The sequence below is a fragment of the Zeus faber genome (assembly GCF_960531495.2).
Source record: "Zeus faber genome assembly, chromosome: 13".
Classification (NCBI taxonomy): domain Eukaryota; kingdom Metazoa; phylum Chordata; class Actinopteri; order Zeiformes; family Zeidae; genus Zeus; species Zeus faber.
The window spans coordinates 23412731-23432947 of record NC_137198.1 but is presented as its reverse complement, the minus strand read 5'-3'; the positions used below and the strand labels follow the sequence as shown (position 1 = coordinate 23432947).

The 20217-nt window shown below is 44.1% G+C and overlaps 1 protein-coding gene across 1 annotated transcript in view; it reads left to right on the top strand.

The window, feature by feature from the left end:
- LOC307239122 (coiled-coil domain-containing protein 85C-A-like) overlaps positions 1–16852 on the top strand; it is a gene marked incomplete at its 3' end in the record, with an annotated part of 40861 nt that extends 24009 nt beyond the window's left edge. The window contains exons 2-6 of the mRNA XM_080012398.1: positions 6809–6888; positions 10123–10224; positions 14036–14131; positions 14574–14672; positions 16763–16852. Coding sequence (XP_079868524.1) covers positions 6809–6888; positions 10123–10224; positions 14036–14131; positions 14574–14672; positions 16763–16852 — 467 coding nt within the window. The remainder of the gene's footprint in view (positions 1–6808; positions 6889–10122; positions 10225–14035; positions 14132–14573; positions 14673–16762) is intronic.
- Positions 16853–20217: the final 3365 nt, after the last annotated feature.

The following is a 20217-nucleotide window of genomic DNA, read 5'->3' as shown; positions in this document are numbered from 1 at the left end:
CAAGTTTCTTTTCTAATGTAAATCATTACATATTACCTGTGTCTTTCATTTGAAAGTAATACATTTTTTTACAGTATTAATTTCTGTGTAAGGTAATAAGTTCCGTATTACACTACTTTTAAGTTACTCACCAAAATAAGCGCAGAAGTCGGTCTCGGCATTATAAAATGTCATTATAAAATGTGAAATATGGCTGTAAAGCAGTTCTGCTGCTGGTTTGCGACAAAGCTTAGGGGAGGGACCACATGTGCAGCTGACCAATCATGTGAGTGTGATGTGATCATGTGGTGTATTTGTCATTGACGGACAGCAGATATACCAAATGAGAGCCTGATTTCGCCGATCAGGAATCACAATCGTAACCGGACAAAACACAATATCCGTAATCGTTTCATCCGATCAGTCGGCCCACCGCTAATATATATATTACATTTTATTTTTTGTGGCGCGTTAACAACCTGTGTTTCTTGACGTAGTAGCAATGCATTACTGCTAAAAAGTAATTTATTATTGTTAGCCCCAACAGAAACAAGAAACAGAAAAGAAACAGTCTTTATTTGTCACACAGCACACCACACTACAACACATGCTTGCACACACACACACACACACATGCTTTTGGATGGTGGCCGGTGAAATGGTTCCTCTGCATGTAACCCATCCTGGCTTGTCCTTCCTCCGGGGCCACAGCCAGGAGCAGTGGGCAGCATACGTGGACGCGCCCGGGGACCAGGTGATAAGTGTCCATCGCTGGTCAGACGATGATGGGTGCATGTTTTTGGTGGGGGGTCCTTACTGACGTTAGGTGGAGGAAACCACAACACTGCCAACCTCCACCACCGCGCCCCATGGTGCCAGAGTGTGTACGGGGATAAATCTCTTATACATGAACAGCATATCCCCCCACCCACTATATCCCTCTATATCCCTCTATATCACTATATCCACTGTACAGGAGAGAGAGATGTGACACTATTATTGCCCTTCAGTTATTCCGCTGCTCTAAGCCTTCGGGTGATGGCGGTTATGGAGGAGATATATTTAGCTTTTCATGGAGAAATGCCCCCCTGCTGTCTCTCTATGGAGCATATATGATGTAGAATTGGAATGTATATTAACAGCGAGAGGGTTTTCCTTCCTTTTTGTACAATGCTGTGTGTGTATATGATGTAAGTGTCTTTTTGTGTGTCTGTATGTGTGTGTGTATGTATGTATGTTTGCGTGTTTGTCACTCTTGTGGTAATCGGCTTGCAGGCCGGCTCGCTGGCGGTGGCGGTGACGGGGGTGGGAGTGGGTGGGGTCAGGTGACGGCGGCGTACAGGAGTGGGATTAGAGCCAGGGTCACAAGGATGCAAAGAGGCTTAGCGTTCTGGCGAACAAGCTTCCTGCACTCCTCTCTCTCTGTCTCTCTCTCTCCTTTGCCTTTCTCCTGCCGTTTGTTTAACATGACCCCGCTATCTCAGATAGTTTTGTTTTTTTTCTTCATTTTTTAGATATTTACATAAGAAGAAGAATCTTTAATTGTCACAGACTTTAATTATCACAAACATGTTATGTTTTTATATATTTATGTATTATATTTTATATATTTATATACAGTATGTTATATATTTATATATTTCCATATATATACATTTGCTGTGTAATAATTTTCAAAATAGCATTAATATATATATATATTTTTTCATATATATTTATCTGTATTATATATTTTGGATACATTTTTCATATATACATTAGCTGTTTAATCATTTTCAAAATCCCTTGTTTCAAATTTTTGTTTATATTTCATATATTTATTTATTTAACTTATATATATATATATATGAGATAGATATAGATATATATATGTGTGTGTGTGTGTGTGTGTGTGTGTGTGTGTGTGTGTGTGTGTGTGTATTTATGTGTACAAAAGTACATTTTGAACATATATATTTACATATATATGTTCAAAATGTCCTTTTATTTTTAATCGCTTTTTCCGCGGCTCTCATTGATAAATACAAATTTATGCACATTCTTGTGTCTCCCTGTCTCCTATTCCAATAACGTTCAAAAATATCGACTGGTGCCAAAACTGGTGCCATAATTTTGCTGCTTGGCGCTGCCCCTTGTGGTCGCCTGCGCAAGCGCGCCGTGTCGATTATGCACATTTTAGTATTTTTCTTCGTTTTACTACACCATGTCCGTCAAAAACTCATTGGCAGTGACGTCCTACAACCGCGATGCACTCGTGGATATAAAAAAAATCCCTGAAAGAACCACTTTGAGACATTTTTTCCGCTGATTCAGAGTGGCCGGTGGAGATTTTATGTGCCAACGCGATCAACAAAAACAGTAACATCAATGCAGTCGCTGTTCCACGGGTGGGCTGATGGAGGAAGCACCGGGGTACAGGACACAACCTTACCGTCCACCTCTGCCCAGCATCCTTCTTCCCAATGTCCAGTCCCTGGAAAACAAGGTGGACGAGGTTTGAGCAAGGATTTCATTCCAACGGGATATGAGGAACTGCAATCGACTGGTGACGGAGACATGGCTGAACCTGCTGGTGCTGGACCACGCCATATGTCCAGATGAGGCGTTCTCTGTGTTCCGTTCTCTGTGTTCGGGGAAGTCGGGGAAATCCAAGGGTAGAGGAGTCTGCATCATGACTAACAGCAGCGAGTGTAACCCCAACAACATAAAGATTCTCCCCTCTCCTGCTCGCCGAACCTGGAACTGACCATCTCTCATGCCGTCCATTCTACTTCCCCATGAAATTCAGCACAGGCATCATCACAGCCGTTTGTAATCCACCGCAAGTCGACACAGCACTATCGGACCTGTATGATGTGTTGTGCGGACTTCAGAACAAACATCCCGATGCGGTTGTGGTTGTGGCTGGGGACTTTTACAGGGCGAACCTTAAAAAAGTTCTGCCATATTTCCATCAACACATCACGTGTGTCACCAGGGGAAATTGAACTTTGGACCACTGCTACATACCGTACAAGAACGGATACAAGACCGTCTCGCTCCCTGCTTTCAGGAAATCCAATCATGCTGCCATCTGATTGCGTCCTGTTTACGAGCCTTGCATCGTACGGTGCGGTGGTCGGACCATTCAGAGGCCACGCTTCAGGACGCTCTGAGTGAAGTCCACTGGGACATGTTGCAATCAAGTTCCAGTGACGTCATAGCTACGTTAGCGGACAGCGTTGTACCCATGGTGAAAGTTTGGATACTTCCGAACCAGAAGCCATGGGTCGATAAATCCATCAGTGGCGCTCTGAATGCTCGCACGGCCGCTTACAACGAAGGTCTTGTATCCGGAAATATGGACAGTAACAAAGCAGCATCAGACAAACTGCAGAGGGCGGTGAAGGATGCTAAACAGACGTACAGAGACACAGTGGAGCTAAAGATGGAGTAACAAGACGTCAGACGCTTGTGGTAGGGGTTGCAGACTATTACCAACTACGAGAGCAGCCCCTCCCCGGCCACGAGTGTGGACGCCTCCCTAGCCAACGAACTGAACTCCTTTTATGCGCAGTTTGAGGTGGGCAACAACACTACCAGCTCGCCGTCTAAATTGGAGTTACACTGCTGGGGATGAGCGCGCACTCTTAGTGTCTGAGCATGACGTCAGGAGGGCTCTGATGCGTGTGAACACCAGGAAAGCTGCGGGCCCAGATGGCATATCTGGGCGAGTACTAAAGACCTGTGCTAACCAGCTAGCTCCAGTGCTCACTAGGATACTCAACGCCTCCCTGGCCGAGTCGGTGGTCCTGTCTTGCTTCAAGAGGTCCACCATCATCCCTGTGCCGAAGATCCCGTCTCCAGCCTGCTTGAATGACTACCGTCCGGTGGCCCTCGTCTTGGTGGTCTTGAAGTGCTTCGAGGGGCTGATAAAGGATTACATCAGCGCCTTCCTCCCCCGCACGATTGACCCGCTGCAGTTTGCCGTACAGTTCCATGGACGACTTGGTCTCCCAGGCACTGCACACCATGCTCACGCACGTGGATGGCTGAAAGGGAAAGTTGTAAGATTGTTGTTCATTAAGTACAGTTCAGCTTTCAATACTATAGTCCCCACCAGACTGGCTGTGAAGCTGCGGGAGCTAGGACTGAGCACCCCGCTGTGTGTGGAGTGCTCAGGTGGTTAGGGTGGGAAGGCACACGTCCAGCACCCTCACCCTGAACATAGGATCTCCCCAGGGCTGAGTCCTCAGCCCCCTACTGTACTCCATGTACACACATGACTGTGTGGCCAGGTCCAGCTCCAACATAATCACGTTTGCTGACGACACCATCGTGGTGAGCCTGATCACCAACGATGACGAGAAGGCCTACCTGTCACTCTGGCGCCAGGACAACAGCCTCCTCCTGAACGTCAGCAAAACTTAGGAGTTGATTCTGAACTTTAGGAGAGGATTACAACCGAGGATGCACGCGCCGTTGGTGATTAATGGGACTTCTGTCGACAGGGTGAGCACAGCTTCAAGTACCAGGGAGTCCACATCACGGAGGACTTAACTTGGACTATACTAGAGACGCTCTGGTGAGAAAGGCGAGGCAGCGTCTTTACCACCTCAGGCAGCTGAAGAAATTCAGGGTCTCGGTGAGGATCCTCAAGTCCTTTTACTCTGGAGCAGTGGAGAGCATCCTGACAGGCAACATCACTGCCTGGTTTGGGAACTGTACTGCCCAGGACAGGCGAGCCCTGCAGAGGACGGTGCGTTCAGCTGCACCACTGGGACTACCCTGCAGGACTTATACACCAGGAGGTGTTGTAGCAGAGCCGGCAGGATCATGAAGGATTCTCACCACCCCAACAACGGGCTGTTCCAGCTGCTGCTAAGTTTCTTCCCGCAAGCCATAAAGACTGTCAGTGCTGAACTCACCGGGGGTCCTCACTGAGGCACTCACATACTGCCTTACTGTACTGCGTGTTGCACACTATACTGCATTCTGTACTGTTACTGTGCCGTACTGTTGTAGAACTGTACTTTATATCTTAACACACAAGACCTCACTTTATTCACATGCCACTTTACTGCATATATCTGTATATACAACTTTTTTCTATTTTGTATCCCCACTCAGTACATTACCTTTTTGCTCTTATTTTATTCTATTTACTAACTGCATTATGTTTTAGGAATCAGTTTACTTAGTGAGTTAATTAGTTAGCTATTGTGTCAGTTAGTACTAATTGTCTATAATCTCCGGGTGCGTTGCAATGACATTTCACTACACACAGTATATGTATGCTCGTATATGTATATGTATGTGATAAATAAACGTCTTGAAACTTGAATCTTGAACTCCCACCGAGAATCCACTGTCCCCTAAAGTACCTCTAATGTGTCAGAGAGTTGATTGATTAGCAAATCTCCATCAGGATTTGAATAATAAATGAATGAATGTTTGACATTACACCAGTCTACAAAACTATCAATCAATTATCCATATGCATAGAAAATGCATTTTTATGTCCTGAAGCTTGTATATAAAGTGAAGTAAATATACGCTCTACAAACCCTTTGTAATATTTGGAGGTTTGCTTATGTGTGCGTGTGTTTGTGAATGCGCGTGTGTGTTATGTTGTGTTTTGCGAGGAGTGTTGCCTCGGCATCAAACTGCACAGTTTTTACCCAAACCTTCTTCAAATTCCCCTGCGATTTAACCGAAAACCCCAAATAACCACCGTCATGTGCCACGTTGGCCTCAAATTCATGGGAGAATTTCCTCTTTCCCAGGTGTACTCCATTATTTAGGAACCATCAGACTGCAGAATGGGGACATTTTTGTGAAGATTAGCGTTGGCGAATGGTTTTGGGGCTGGAGAAGTAGCTCAACAATGGAGTACGGAACAGTAGGCAGGGATTAGCTCGAAGAGATGGCTGCTAATCACCACGGAAACATGCCAATCAATGCTCAACCGGGGGGGCTAAACGTTATTATAAATGGGGATTTATTTTGGACACGCTGAGATGAAAGTGTGTGGTCAAAAACACTCCATTTAGCCTGAAGTGTGTGTGTGTGTGTGTGCGTGTGTGTGTGTGTGTGTGTGTGTGTGTGTGTGTGTGCGTGCGTGCGTGTGCCTGTGTGTGTATGTGCGTGTGCGTGGGTGTGTGTGTATGTGTGTGTGTGTGTGTGTGTGTGGGTGTGTGTGCGTGCACGTGCGCTTGTTTACGTGTGTGCGTGTGTGTGTGTGTGTGTGTGGCAGAGTTCAACCTTGCAGCCAACATTGAAAAAGCAAATACCAATCAGCGCTCATTGAGAAAATTGCGACGTCAGCGGAGAGTAGCCAATTGGAAAATGAACTGCTTCCAACATGCTTTCTTTGTTTTCCATCTCAACAGCAGCCAAAATACAAACGATTATATTATTATTAAGTCATTTTGTTCACCACTCAAATATTCCAGTCAGTGAACACATTTGGGACGCCTCCATCTGGATTAGAAACAGTCCCTTGTTACCGGTTTTACGCAGTGAAAAGGTATAAAGCCATTGGCTGCAACAGTCCGCCCCTTGTTCATATTATGACTTTGCAATTTTTCAGACTCAGTGACCCTCCATGTTGGATTTCGTCTGAAAGAAAATGCCCAAATTACAGCAAATCGTGCTTTTCCCCTTCCACGGGCTATAGTGAACCTTGGTGCAGAGGTGGTTGCATGGCAGAAATAGAACAGTCTGACTGTCCAAATGCATTTGGAAGGGGGTTTCATTCGCCTTTGGGTATAGTTGGTGTAGTTATGAGGACCAGTCGCGTATTTCCATGACTGACTCTATGCTTTTTACATTTTTTGTCCTTGTCCAGATTCGTCATCGAGCTACATCCGACAGCTGGAGAACAAGGTGCGCATGTTGGAGGACGACAACAAGCAGCTGCTGTCACAGGTACCTAATGTGCCTACATTTTGGGATTGGCCATTTTGTTGGTAAACAATTTGTTAGATATCTCCTGAAAACCTTAAAAACTGAAGAAACGGTTTGTGAACCCACCTTGCCCGCAACGTGACCTGCTCCCATTCATCGTGGTAAAAAGCAAGGGGCCGTGAAAAAAATACAAGATGTTTTTGAAAATGTAAAACAAATGTGGTAAAATTGCGTGTGGCAGTTCTGCCTGCTACACGGCAAGCGAGTGGGGTTTTCAGGGCCCTCCAACACAGAGACTCAGGCAGAGATCTTGCAAACACACCAGTTTATTGGCTGTACCAAGCCGGGAGTAGATGAACACGTGTCATGACAGAGGCGCGTGTGTGTGGGGATGGATGATTTACCTGTTTCTCATTGATTGCTCTGACGAGCAACAGGCGTACAGCCACCCAGATCCCGGGCCATATTACCTTGATCCAAGGTATCCATGGATGGATCCATGTGGCTGCTTAAACCACAACACCCCCACACCACATAGAGATTTGTCATTTTGTCGGTGAACCATTTGTTACATATCCCCACATAACAACAAAAAAGAAGACTTGTATAACAATCACTTGGATAAAGATGTATAACAAATGTTAAATATTGGGTTTTGTCATTTGGTTTGTAAACCATTGGTTAGATATCCCCAAGAAACTTAAAAACTTAAGAAATGATAACCCACCTAACCCTCAACATGATCTGCCCCATTGACCTCCACAGAGGCAAGGGACCGTGAAAAAACCCAAGATGTTTTGTAAAACGTAAAACAAATGTGGTAAAATATTGGGATTTTGTCATTTTGGTGGTAAAGCATTTGTGAGATATCCCCCGTACACCCGAAAGACATCATAAGACACTCTACACTGCTCGAGGTGATAATTTACCCAAAAATGTCTGCTAAATTAGCTCATTTAATGTCATGTGATGTAATGTGTCCTCCAGTCTCACCTTGAAGAGACAAAATGTCCTCATTCACCTCTGCCTCTTCCCTTTGGTATTGAGGACGCTGTGTCTGATTTTAACTGCGCTGTTTGTCGTTTTGCATGGAACAATATTAGCTTAGCCTTCTGGGGCATTTAGGGTTAGCGAAATGTGAAATATCCTTTTTTGCCTTCTGAAAAAACAGTTGTTTTTATAGTTGTTGGTGAGTGAATTTAGCTCATAATTAGGCCTACAGACGCACAAATACATACCGGGACGTCATAATAAAATCTCCTCAAGATACATTCTTCAAGTACCAATCCAAAATCATCTGTGTTGGGGTGGATGTTGGGTGAGATTTTGTGAACAAAATAGTCTCACGGATTGCCACTTTCAAAAGCGCGCTCCAAAGCGAGCCTACCTTTACGACCCAGCGTCGACAGAGCCAAGGATAGAAAGCCTGCTGGTACTTTGGGAAGCACTCCATCTTCACTTCCCTTCTCCGAATCTCATTTCTTAACCACCGGGCTCCCATCTCGCTCCATCGCTACAGGAAGGGCATCGGGTCGGGTAAATAATTGAGCGGAGCCAGCGAAAGTTTGGCCCACTCAATAATGAATACAGAGTTGGGGGGTTTTGGGATGGGGGGGGGGGCGGGGTTAAAACCAGCGTGGCTAACGAGCGCCGTGAATTTTTCATGCGTCTCCTCGACGATCCGACCAAAAGGACGGATGCTAGCAAATGCGCCGCACGTTTCTCCTCCTCAAGTGTTGAATGGGTGAAGAAAACCAAAACCCGCCAAAGTGAACGAGGGCAAAGGGCGTGTGGCGTGTGGCGTGTGGCGTGTGGCGTGTGGCGTGCGGCGTGTGCGCTAATGCAATCAAAGATAATAGCAGAGGTGTCGTGGAGGGGATGACGCAGGTAAATGCAGAGCTTCCCCTACCCGACAGTTTAATATCCCTAGGAAATGATGGGAAGGTGCCTAACTCTCTCCTCATCGGCTCCCCTCTTCATAATATTAATAATTGATGTTATAATTAAATGAATACATTGTTAATAAAAAATATATGAATATATTATTAGTATAGATTGAACGATTTGTCAGTGCACAAAGTACTGAGGCACAGAACGCATTTCTCCATCCTAGTAACTAATGTATCTAGGATCAGCGGGCTGCCATATCGCAGCACTTCGGGGGTTTAGTGTCTTGCCCAAGGACACATCAGCACGCTACCAGGAGGAGCTGGGGATCGAACCGGATCGTCCTGAGCCACTGCCCTCACAATTATGAATACATTCGTAAATTCATAAATGGCGAAATAATAACTACTAATAATAATCACTACTACTACTAATAAGATAATAATAACAATAATAAAAAATAATATGTCCCTACAGCCCTGAGCGCCGTCTAAAACACATTATTCCGATATACACAAATCTTGAGAAAATCATACAATTTCTCGATTATTCTATATTTCTGTTTTCTATATTTCTCTGTTTGTCTCACTATTAAACACGTTTATATTTGCTGTTGTTTTAGCGTGGGGCGGGAGGAAGAAAAGGCCCAGGAAAGTGTTTGACCCCCTGGCCCCCGATCAGCCCCTATTTACCTGACCCCTGACCCCTGGAGCTTCGTTACGATGAACCCTTCAGCTGCCGTCCCATTTTGGCCATGTATTAGGATGCTTTGATATTTTGACATTTGATATATGATGTTCGAGAGGAATGATGTTTTATTGCTTATTCGTTGTCAATGTAAAGTGGTGGAAATCGACTCAAATGCTTTGAAATTTGATTATACACACACGCGCGCACGCACGCACGCATGCACGCACGCACGCACGCACACACACACACACACACTTATACTCATGTATAAGGAATCTAATGTGAACATGGCATTAATTATTGGCATAATTATACATGAAAAAAAAAATCACTGGGGTCACTGTGTGCTCACGCACACACACACACACACACGGGTGGGGGGGGGGTGGGGGGCTAATCCAGCCACAGAATGTTCAGAATGTCAATCGGAGCCAACAGAAATATATGGCATTTCCGAATCAAATGCGCGTTGACATTTTGGCGTCTCCTGATCCAGAATGTCATACTGTTATAGGCACTAGTGCTAGTGGCGGCCATGTTGTTTCATTGCTGGTCGTTATGAGTTTAGAATGGTGCTGTAGGTTTGTTTCAGTGTCCACCTTTGGGCCGATGTCTCCAGTTCTTGGCCTGATCTTCTCCTGTCCTCCCCCTCTCTCTCTCTCTCTCTCTCTATCCCAGGCTGGCGAAGGGGAGGGGAAGACACTGAAGAAGGGTCTGTCGCTCTACCACTCCGAGTCCCATCTCACCGCTCTCACACAGTTCCAGGACGGCATGCACAACGTAAGTTTGTTGTCCGTGTGTGTGTCTGCGTGTGTGTGTGTGTGTGTGCGTGTGTGTGCGTGTTAGCATGTAGCGCGTGGGTGAATATTCCCCACACGTACGAAGGTGAACCGTAAATCCCATAAATGCACGGCCGCATTTCCATTTTACTGCTTGGGGCCAGATTTGAGTATCTTACATTCATCCCCGTCCCCAGCGTGAAGAAAGATAGATCGTTCATCTCTGTCATACCATTCATTCTCTATTAATGCAACAATATATGTATTATTAAATTAGTGTAAAATGTTCTACCCATTTTCACTTTGTTATATTGAGTATTTTTTGGCACTTCTTATTTACCTTTTTCCTTGTCTATGTAAATGTACCTGGTGAAAATAAAACCGATTCTGATTCTTTATGTACTAATTTGAAGTGCAGCTTCATTATACTAGTGTTTAATGTGCTGTAAGTGTAGTGTACAATAGAATGATATTGAAACATGAACCTTACTAAAGCTGTACTTTAGTGTACTTGTTATAAGTATGCTAATGTAGCGTGTTGGGGAATAGAGGTGGGGCGGAGATTTCCCAGCATGCTTTGTTCTTGTGTGTTTTGTGGTTGTCAGGGAAAGGGATTGTTTTATGTGTTCTTGGTTACAGTAATGTTAATTGTTCTGCTGCTGTTAGTGTTAGTTAGCCAGATTGTTATTACTTTTATGTGTTGTGATTATGTTATGATGGCACCGCGATCACCCGGTGGTGGTAGGAAAGGCTGAGTACTCTAATGAGTAAGGATTGTGCGTGACTGTGAAAACAAATCGTCTGCTTGCTTGAAGAAACCTTAGCTTGGTTACTCTATTTTGATTGTCAAAAGTAAACAAAAACACATTGAAAGATATTATTTTATAAAATACAACTTTTAACACACTCAGTTCAATATCTGACATGCTCAGTACAACTTCTTACACACTAAATTCTACTTCTAACATGCTAAGTACAACTTCTAACACACTAAGTTCAACTTCTAACATGCTAAGTACAACTTCTAACACACTAAGTTCAACTTCTAACATGCTAAGTACAACTTCTAACACACTAAGTTCAACTTCTAACATGCTAAGTACAACTTCAAATATGCTAAGTTCAACTTCTAACATGCTAAGTACATCTTCTGACACGCTCAGTACAACTTTCTAACACACAAAGCACAACTTCTAACATGCTAAGTAACAAACTAAGTACAACCTCTAGCATGGTAAGTGCAACTTCTAACACGCTAAGTACAACTACTAACACAATAAGTGACAAACTAAGTAAAACTTCTAACACACTCGATTCATTTTCTGACATGCTAAGTACAACTTCTTACACACCAAGTACAACTTCTAACACACTAAGTTCAACTTCTAACTAAATAAAAAGGTGAATAAAAGTGTACCATTTTGGTTGCAAAAGTAACCATTAATACCTGACACAATTTTTTTTATATATATTAAAGCACATTTTAAGTACAACTTCTAATACACTGAGTTTTTACAACTTAAGTGGTTTCATTCAATTCAATTTGACACAACTTTTCTATAGTAATACTGTGAATCCAAATATATTATATATATATATATATTAAGTATATATTTCATGTATATATTAAGTGTACTTAATACTTTTTTTCTAAGTATACTTTCAGATAGCACACTTAAGTCTACTTTTTGTCTCTTTGGACTGAAAGGTCAAAAGAAAGCAGAAACAATATTGTGTGTCGTGTGCGTGTGTGTGTGTGTGTGTGTGTGTGTGTGTGTGTGTGTGTGTGTGTCTGGCGTGAGTGTGTCTGCAATAACCTAGATGTAATAAAGGCTAAAACACTACTAGCTCACATGAGAGAACCTCCCCCCTGCTTTGTTTTCCTGGCCTTGCCCTTTGGCGGTTTCCTTCGCTCTTTCTTTCTTTCTCTCTCTCTCCCTCTCTCTCCCTCTCTCGCTCTCTCTTTCTCTCGTCCTCCTAAAGTGCTCCCCGTATCACATTTTATTCATTTCCTCCAAAGTTTGCCTTCTTTCCGACCACGTTTTGTTTTTCATCTCCTCCCGGTTGCTATATGTTGTGCTGAGTACTTTCAGACGACAAGTTTCCCCGCGCCGTCCTTGCAGGAGGCTGTGCCTGCCAGCCAGCCATTTATGAAGTGAGTGCAGTAAAGGTGCACTCCTTGAAGGGGTCGCCTGCACACACTTCAGAGGACGCGTATTGTTTCCGCGACCCTTTCACGTCTCGTCGGCAAACGTTGTTTTTCTTTTAATTGTGCCTCTCTCTCCCCAGCTACGGCGGTTTCTTCTGAGTACCTAGTTATTTAAGACATACTTTGAACGAGATAAGACTTTATTCATTTCAATAATAAATGTACACGTCAATCAATACGGTTGGCAAGTAGTAGCACTTTGCCAGTGACACGACTGTGCTACTAAGCTTGCAGCATAACTAATTCGACCAAACATGTCTCCAGTTTTCAAATGACACTCCCTTAGATATTTCAGACTTCCCATCTTCTTACTCTCCTATTACTCAATTAAGACTTGTACCAACATGTGACAATGTACAGTATACATTTCATCACGATACGTCATAGAACTTGGATTAACAACAACATAGAGCCATTGTCCCAGCCCTAACTAGCTTATCTCCTCCAGTTATGAAAGCCATGTAAACCCTAAATGGAATTTTCCTTTTTCGATGATTAAAAAAAAAAAAATGACGGGAACGTTTCAAAGTAGATAGGAGGAAAAGGGTTCCTCCGCACAAAATCTATAAAATAAAGTATCGTCGATAGGCCCATCGACCTATCGATATCCAAGACACCCCGCCCGTCTCCCACCCCGCTCTTCTCTTAGATGGCTGCAGCCACAGCAGATTGGACTCCTCTAGCGGTCACACGGGGGAGGGGGGCAGTATTGCCTCCACCAGCTCTACTCCCCTCACTTCTTCTCCTCTTACCTCCCTTTGAGAGTTCATCGTCAATTTCCTGTTCCGTCTGGAACATGCTTAGAATGAATGACAATCAAGAGGTAATTGATATATTGATGGTGGTATTACATCAAAATCCACTTCTGTGTACACAATTTAAGTTGCACATTTAGGTGCTTTTTGACAATTTTTTCATTTAGTTAATTAAAATAGTGAGGTATTATGCGTACCGCTTCCCCAGTATTCACAATATGATGAGAAACACAAAACCACTCAAACCAAGCGGTCACAGATGTCAAGGCCAAACAAAATCCTCGTGTAATGCGTTGAGAATTTTTGCGCTTGATATTTTTCAGAGTCTGTATTTACGGGAACACAGTGTTCAGATCCTGTGTTTGCCGAGCATCGTATGGATGGAACTGCAAGCAGAATGTGTCTATATGTAGACAGTCATGTGTGAACTAATGTCTACAGTGTGTCCTAAGCAGTTCCAATGTCCTTTGAACATTTTGAGATCACACTCTGTCACTCATGTGGCTGCACCAAGTGACGCCGTGACTTAACGTAAAGCTCTATCCTCCATTTCATAAATGTGATGTCTTATTTTGCAAACCAGGTGTTCTTTTGGTATGGCAACAACAAAAGGCAAAAAAAAAGGCTAAAATACATTTTGCTAACATATCTAAAGCCTCAGTGTCTAGGGTAGGTTTCTTCTGTTAAACCAATAATCCCGTCGTTGAGATGTTCAGTTCCTTTGTCCTTGCACTCGACTCGACAATCAAAACCTCCAAATCCAAAAGCTGTTCAATCGTCTTTTCTTGGCTGATGCAGTGAAGTTGAGTCTGACTTTTAACTAAGCTCCCCCTCCCCCAACCCCACAGGGCACCGCGGGAAGGACCCCCAGTGGCGAGCCCTCCCCAACGAGCAGCTACCTACCACCGGGACAGAAGCCCGAAGCCGTGGTCCACGCCATGAAGGTAGGAACTGGGCAACGAAAACAGAATTGGTGGATTTAGTCAGGAAAAATAAGACTCACAGTATTGAATCCCAGTGGGGGGATTTGACCCAAGTGTCTGGGAGCAGTGAACAGCCGTAGGACAGGGCCAGTTGTCCAACTGTAGTTCTCATGCCAATGCCTTGGTCAGGGCCATTGTGTGTGTTAGTGTCTAACCCTACAATGCATGTCTTTAGGCCAAACCTTGGGAAGGGAAAAACCTTGGACAAGGGTTGAGGGGTTGTCTGGGGTTTTCTGCTTGCCCTGGTTCATGTGAAACTCTAGTCCCTGCAGTGAAGGTCAAACGGGAAGGCCAATCCAACGACCCCAACGGTCCAATGACTGCATTCGTAGAAACGGGATTCGCTGTAAGAGTCTGGGAGTCTAATAACGTTCTGAATGTGTCTGTCTCTTTGCGTGTGTAGGTGTTGGAGGTCCACGAAAAGCTGGACCGGCAGATCCCGGAGGACTACGACGAAGACCTCAGTGAGAAAGAGAAGGCCATCGTCAGAGAAATGTGTAACGTAAGTGTTAGTGGAATTATGGGCTCTCTTTCTCGCTCTCTTTCTCGTCATTTGTTTTAGGCACCTTCCTGTCTTTCAACCTCTCTTTGCCCCCTCCTGCCGCCTCCCTTTCTCCCTCTCTTTCCCTCTCTGTCGCTTTTGTCGCAACTCCATCCCCTACAAAACTTGCGAGATACTTTCTCTCCCAATCCCTCTTGGTTAATTGGAGAGGGCCTCTCCAGGGAATAGCAGGTTTTGTGTTGACAAAGTGCCTATTAACCCGCTGAAACAATAGCGGCCCTGTTTGTCCTGTAAACCACATGGCAAACAACCGTGGTGGTGAGCGAGCCCAAGGGGCTTCATGAGGGCTGGGGTACCAAAAGCCCCTTTCACACATGCAGTCTTTCCCAGCAATGTTCCGGAACCGTTCCCGCATGGGGTCATGTGTGAATGGGAGCAGAGATCGATTTTCCGGAAAAATCTGTTCGGGAAACCTCCCACCTCAACACCTAGTATCATTTCCAGGAAAATGCCAGGACGACTGTTACGGCTGTGTTGTGAATGGAAGCAGTAACATTGCCGGAACAAGCGCGTAAAGTAGGGGTGGAGCCGAATCCAAATTCAGTATCGGCAAAGCACAAATAGTGGCTTTTTAGGAATATTTATTTCGTACAAATATTTAAGAAATGATTTGCTTTCGGGATGAAAAAAACATTTGGAAAAAACGGGGAGTCCAATCCGAACTGTGTAGCTCGGCTGCAAAGACGAGAAACTGGAACACATCACGTCTCTACAGAGACAGGCCCTTATATTCTTCAATTTTATTGTTTTCCTTCTTAAAAATGCAACTCAGACCCTAGATGTGTCTTTTACAGTTAGGGGTGCGGTGTAGTTCCGAAACCCCAATATAGCCCCTTGCACCCGGGAAGATCCACTGACTCATCCTGCATAATAATTAGCCATGTGCTTCTGTATTATGTGAACAAGTCAACAAAATAGGTGAACTGTCATTTAAACAAACATTCCAAATATTGGTTAAAATTAAATTACTAATCTACTCTGAGGCAAATTTATCTTTCTTCATCTGTCCATTGCTCACACCGAGTCTTCCATCTTTGGCAAACAAACAAAGGCACATGGCTAATTATTATTATGCAGAATGATGTCATCGGACCTTCCCTGGTGCAATGGGAGATTTTTCATGGGTTTCTGAAATAATGGGGTGTTGAAACAATGGGCAGTCTACCTGCCCGTACCGGCTGCACAGGGGTGCTGCGCTGAGGTAGAACAGGTGGAGAACATTCATTCTGCGGAGGCAGAGAGTGTAGGACAGGTTGAAAAGGATCACGCTGATTCAACATGGGGTTGGGGTTATGGCGCCTGGAGACGGGGGCTCTGTCCCAGCTACGTCAGCGGAGGGAAGAGACGGGAAGCGAAGCGCTGGCTTTTGAGAGCCGGGAAATCAATGAAACCAATTGAGATTGTGAGTCTGCTGCCGACACAGATTGCCCAAATGATCGCGTCTACACCGGAATGGACTGTCCCTTGCCCCATCTAATTTGGCATTATCATGGCATGTGTGAAAAGCCGTAAGACGGAAATGTTCCAGAATGTGTGAATAGTGAAAATCAATAGTGGTGGAGCTTTCCTTTCCCAGTTTGACCATTTGGGTCCATACAGAGCCAGAACTTCATTCTTACTTTTTCTAAAAGCGAGGTACTTACAGACTCTTCACATGAACGCTGTTATGCTCCTCATGTGGTGAAACAAATCCTCACCGACATCGCAAGTCGTGACTTTTACAACTTGTTGACTTCATTTCCTCCCATTTATTCATGAGTTTATTCATGTGGCATAGCATTGCGGGCACCTCCCTTTTTCTTTCCCGATGTCCATTTTGCATATCTCCTTGATGACATGTATCATGAACGAAGCAATCGTCAGCCCACGGGTGTTAAAGGAACGTTGTGGCAGTCGATTCTCGCATCCCGTGTTATCAAATGAAAATGATCAAACACAGCTTGGGCAGGATATTGTTTTTGGACAGAAATTCGAACCTGGCAGCCCATGTCTGACACTGTCATTTTGTCGTTTTTCTCCCCGTCTCACAGGTGGTGTGGAGGAAGCTGGGCGACGCAGCGGGCTCAAAGCCTTCCATTCGGCAGCACCTGTCGGGAAGTCAGTACAAGGGGCCCGTGTAGTTTCTCGGGAAGGGGCCTCAGGTTCACAGAGAAGGGGCCGACCGCGGGCGAACGTGGCCGGAAACACTCGGACAGTCTCCTACTCGCCCCTGAGCAACTTTAACGGCGACGTCGCCACAGGCTCTCCCTAAAACCCTCGGTCTTAATTCACCCTTTGATGTCAGAACACGTCCCAGCGGATCGACCGTCTCCCATTTGGTCTTAAGCGCGGAAAGGTGGAAACAAGAAGGACCCTGCGGGCGTCAGACTTGCCTCCCAGAACCGAGTCGGCCGATGGCGTTTCCCTCGGCCGAACGCAGGACGTGGGAGAGGAAACAGCGAAGAGAGACGATTCTGAGCCAGGTTGAACAGCTTACAAGGACAACATTTAATAAACGTTTCCCAAAAGCAGCACTGGATCTTCCCTCAGTGTCTGGCCCAAGGAACCGCCAAAACCCGATCCGTCTTGTCCCATCGAGAAGCGCCGATTTTTGTGATTTCCATGTACAACCGCTGAAGTTTGCTCATTCCATAGACGATGTAGAACTTAAAATGGCGCTTAAACCCAGTGTGTGTGTCCCATTGCTGGCGAGCTACTTCCAATGTGAAACGTAGGCCGACGAGGGAAACTCGGACCTAACTCGTGTGGCTCGGCCAAAACCGGCACCATTTGATTAGCTCACAAGACGCAGTTGGACCGTTGTGGGATAAGCGGGCCAATGAGAAGGAGCGTATCTCCCCATAGCACTGACACGCTGTGTTGTACCAGCTTCGTGTCTCATGTCATGTCTCGTGTAAAACCCATTGAACCATGAAAGGCCAATCGAACCATCGACGCGAGGTGGGAACGTAGCGAAATACCGAACAACTTTGTTGAACAATCTTCCGATATGACAATCTCTGTACTTTGTGTTTAGACAAAAGAAATATGTATATATACAAGCTGCCATTTAATTTGATTCTTAAGTTAAGGAAGCAGATTCTATAGCTTGACCCCTATCGATTGCAGCTGCGATGTCCCTTTAGTTCGGACCTTATCGGTAGGAGCCTCCCGCCAACAGTTCCTTCTTGACACCCCGGCTTATTATAACGTCGCGCCAACGCCAAGTAGGGCCGCGGCTGTTTCTGTCCGCATACATCACGGTGTGTGTACATCTTTTTGCACGGGGCCGTGCACGAGACCTCCGACATGCCGTCAGAGGGCCACATACTCACGTTTTCTCGGAGCAGGAGAGCTAGAAACCGCTCGGCTACGCTAACTCTTCCGTCATTCATCGCATCGGTCAACTTGCCATGGGACGTTTGAGGCGTCCGTCGCGACGCTTTTAAAGCTAGTTTGCAGGAAAGAGGATCACTCGGGTGGAGCTTGAGGAACAGCTTCCTTTGAGAGGCTTAATAGACAAGTCTACAGAATAACTTAGACTTAAGTTATTGCCGATATCACTCGTCTTGTCAGACATTAACGACGACGCAAATGAATGACAACGGCCTGCGTGTGCTATTACCTCATCGGAAATAAGATATCGTACGTGCACAAAATGAAGTAGGCGTATACTATACTACGCCGTAGTATACCTAATGTACCCTTAGCGTACATGATATTGTAAGTATTAGGACTCTGCTCTCCTGAGTCTCAGAAATCTTAGATTATATGCTAACGTTGAGTTTTGCCTAAGCACTTGTGAGCCGCGCTCTGTCTCTTCTTCTCCTCCTTTCTCACTCTTGTCCCGGAAACTCGGGACGAAATGGTTATATCCTCGGATTCATTGGCAGAATAAAGAGAGAAGTTTATTTTCGACTTAATTTGAACGGGGAAAAGAAAGCAAACAAAAAGGTACACCCATAGGCAAACAGAGTTTTTCCAAAGTGAAAGTCATGTTCCGCAAAAGTGATCTTTTTTTTCGACATAAAAAAAAAGGTACTCTTATATATACAACTACTGATTTTTTTTTTTTGAATTTGTTGATTTGAAAGCACAAAAGTGGAGTTTATTAACCTATTTTGGACTATTTTGGTAATACTTGCATTGGAATGCACTGCTTCTTTTTTGTCGTGGAGGTGTGGATTCAATAACCCTTTCTTCCTCTGTCACACTCTAGGGCCGTAGCCAGTGCTGGTTGTAAATAAACCTTTTCCCCTGTCCCCCCAAAACGCCAATAGATGACCAGGGAGTAGCATGCCTTTATATATTGTTTTTTTTGTTTTTTCCTTTTCTTCCATGAACAGGACGTAGCTGAAAAAATGACAGGTATTTTAGAACTCTATGGTGATATAATGAAAATAAAGCCACTTTGAGGTTTTTTTTTTTTTTTAATAAAATGTAAGAATACTTTGTAAAGGCGTGTGTGGGATCATCATTGAGTGGACTGGTTCATGGTCAAAGTTACAATTGGTATGAATGGTCATTTTACAGGAAGCTTCTCCAATGACAAAAGTCTAATTTAAAAGGCGTTGAGTGCCCCCTAGTGGAAGTTATGCGGTATTAGACCTACCACAACTCTTGAAATTAGGCGTTTTTTATGATAAACTTTGGCCATCCATTTTTTTCATGTCTATAATTCACACATTTGCACCCAAATAGCTTACACAACAATATCAATCACAACGCTGAAAGTAAAAAAAATAATAATGTTTTACTCACCGACAGATTTGGACATTGGGACGACGAGATGAAAACATAAATAACATTAACATAACATGATCTGAAAGAAAAGACGGAATAGCTCCGCGCTTTTAACATTCTTGTAACATTTTCATGAATGTAAACATTTTCAACATGTTCCGCTAAATTGATGAGGACGCTTTTGCCGATTCCATCAACACACCTGACCTGCTGATTCTGATTTTGTCCAGTTTTCATTCAAGTGTACGTTCATAAAAAAACATTGACTATTAATTGTCTTTTATGTCGTCGATCGATCATTTTGAGTTTGTATCTGAGATCGGAAAAATCTAATTTTCTTGTCATTTGGTCTCATTGGTTATATCTCGGGTCAATCTGATCACGCTCACGTGATAGGACAGCTGCACATATTGACTACCGCTGCTATTTTCAGGTCACTGAGTTCCAATAAAACAGAATATGGGATTGTCACAAAGTTTCAGTATAATGCAACCGCTTACTCCCAATGAGTTTTAGTAGAACGCAACATATAACTAACATGAAAATGTCCATTTCAAACTTCAAATGAAAGTCACTTTTAAGTGCAAATAAACCTTTCTACTATATTTATATGGTACTTGCAATTCCAAAATAAATTGCAATCGTTGCATTTTTTTTTTTTAATCAATAATAATATTAAATGGCCGACTCTTCTCACTCTCGTTAAATGGAAGTCTTCCTTGGCTCACTGTGCGTTAAACCAAGTGAATCAAATCAAACGACT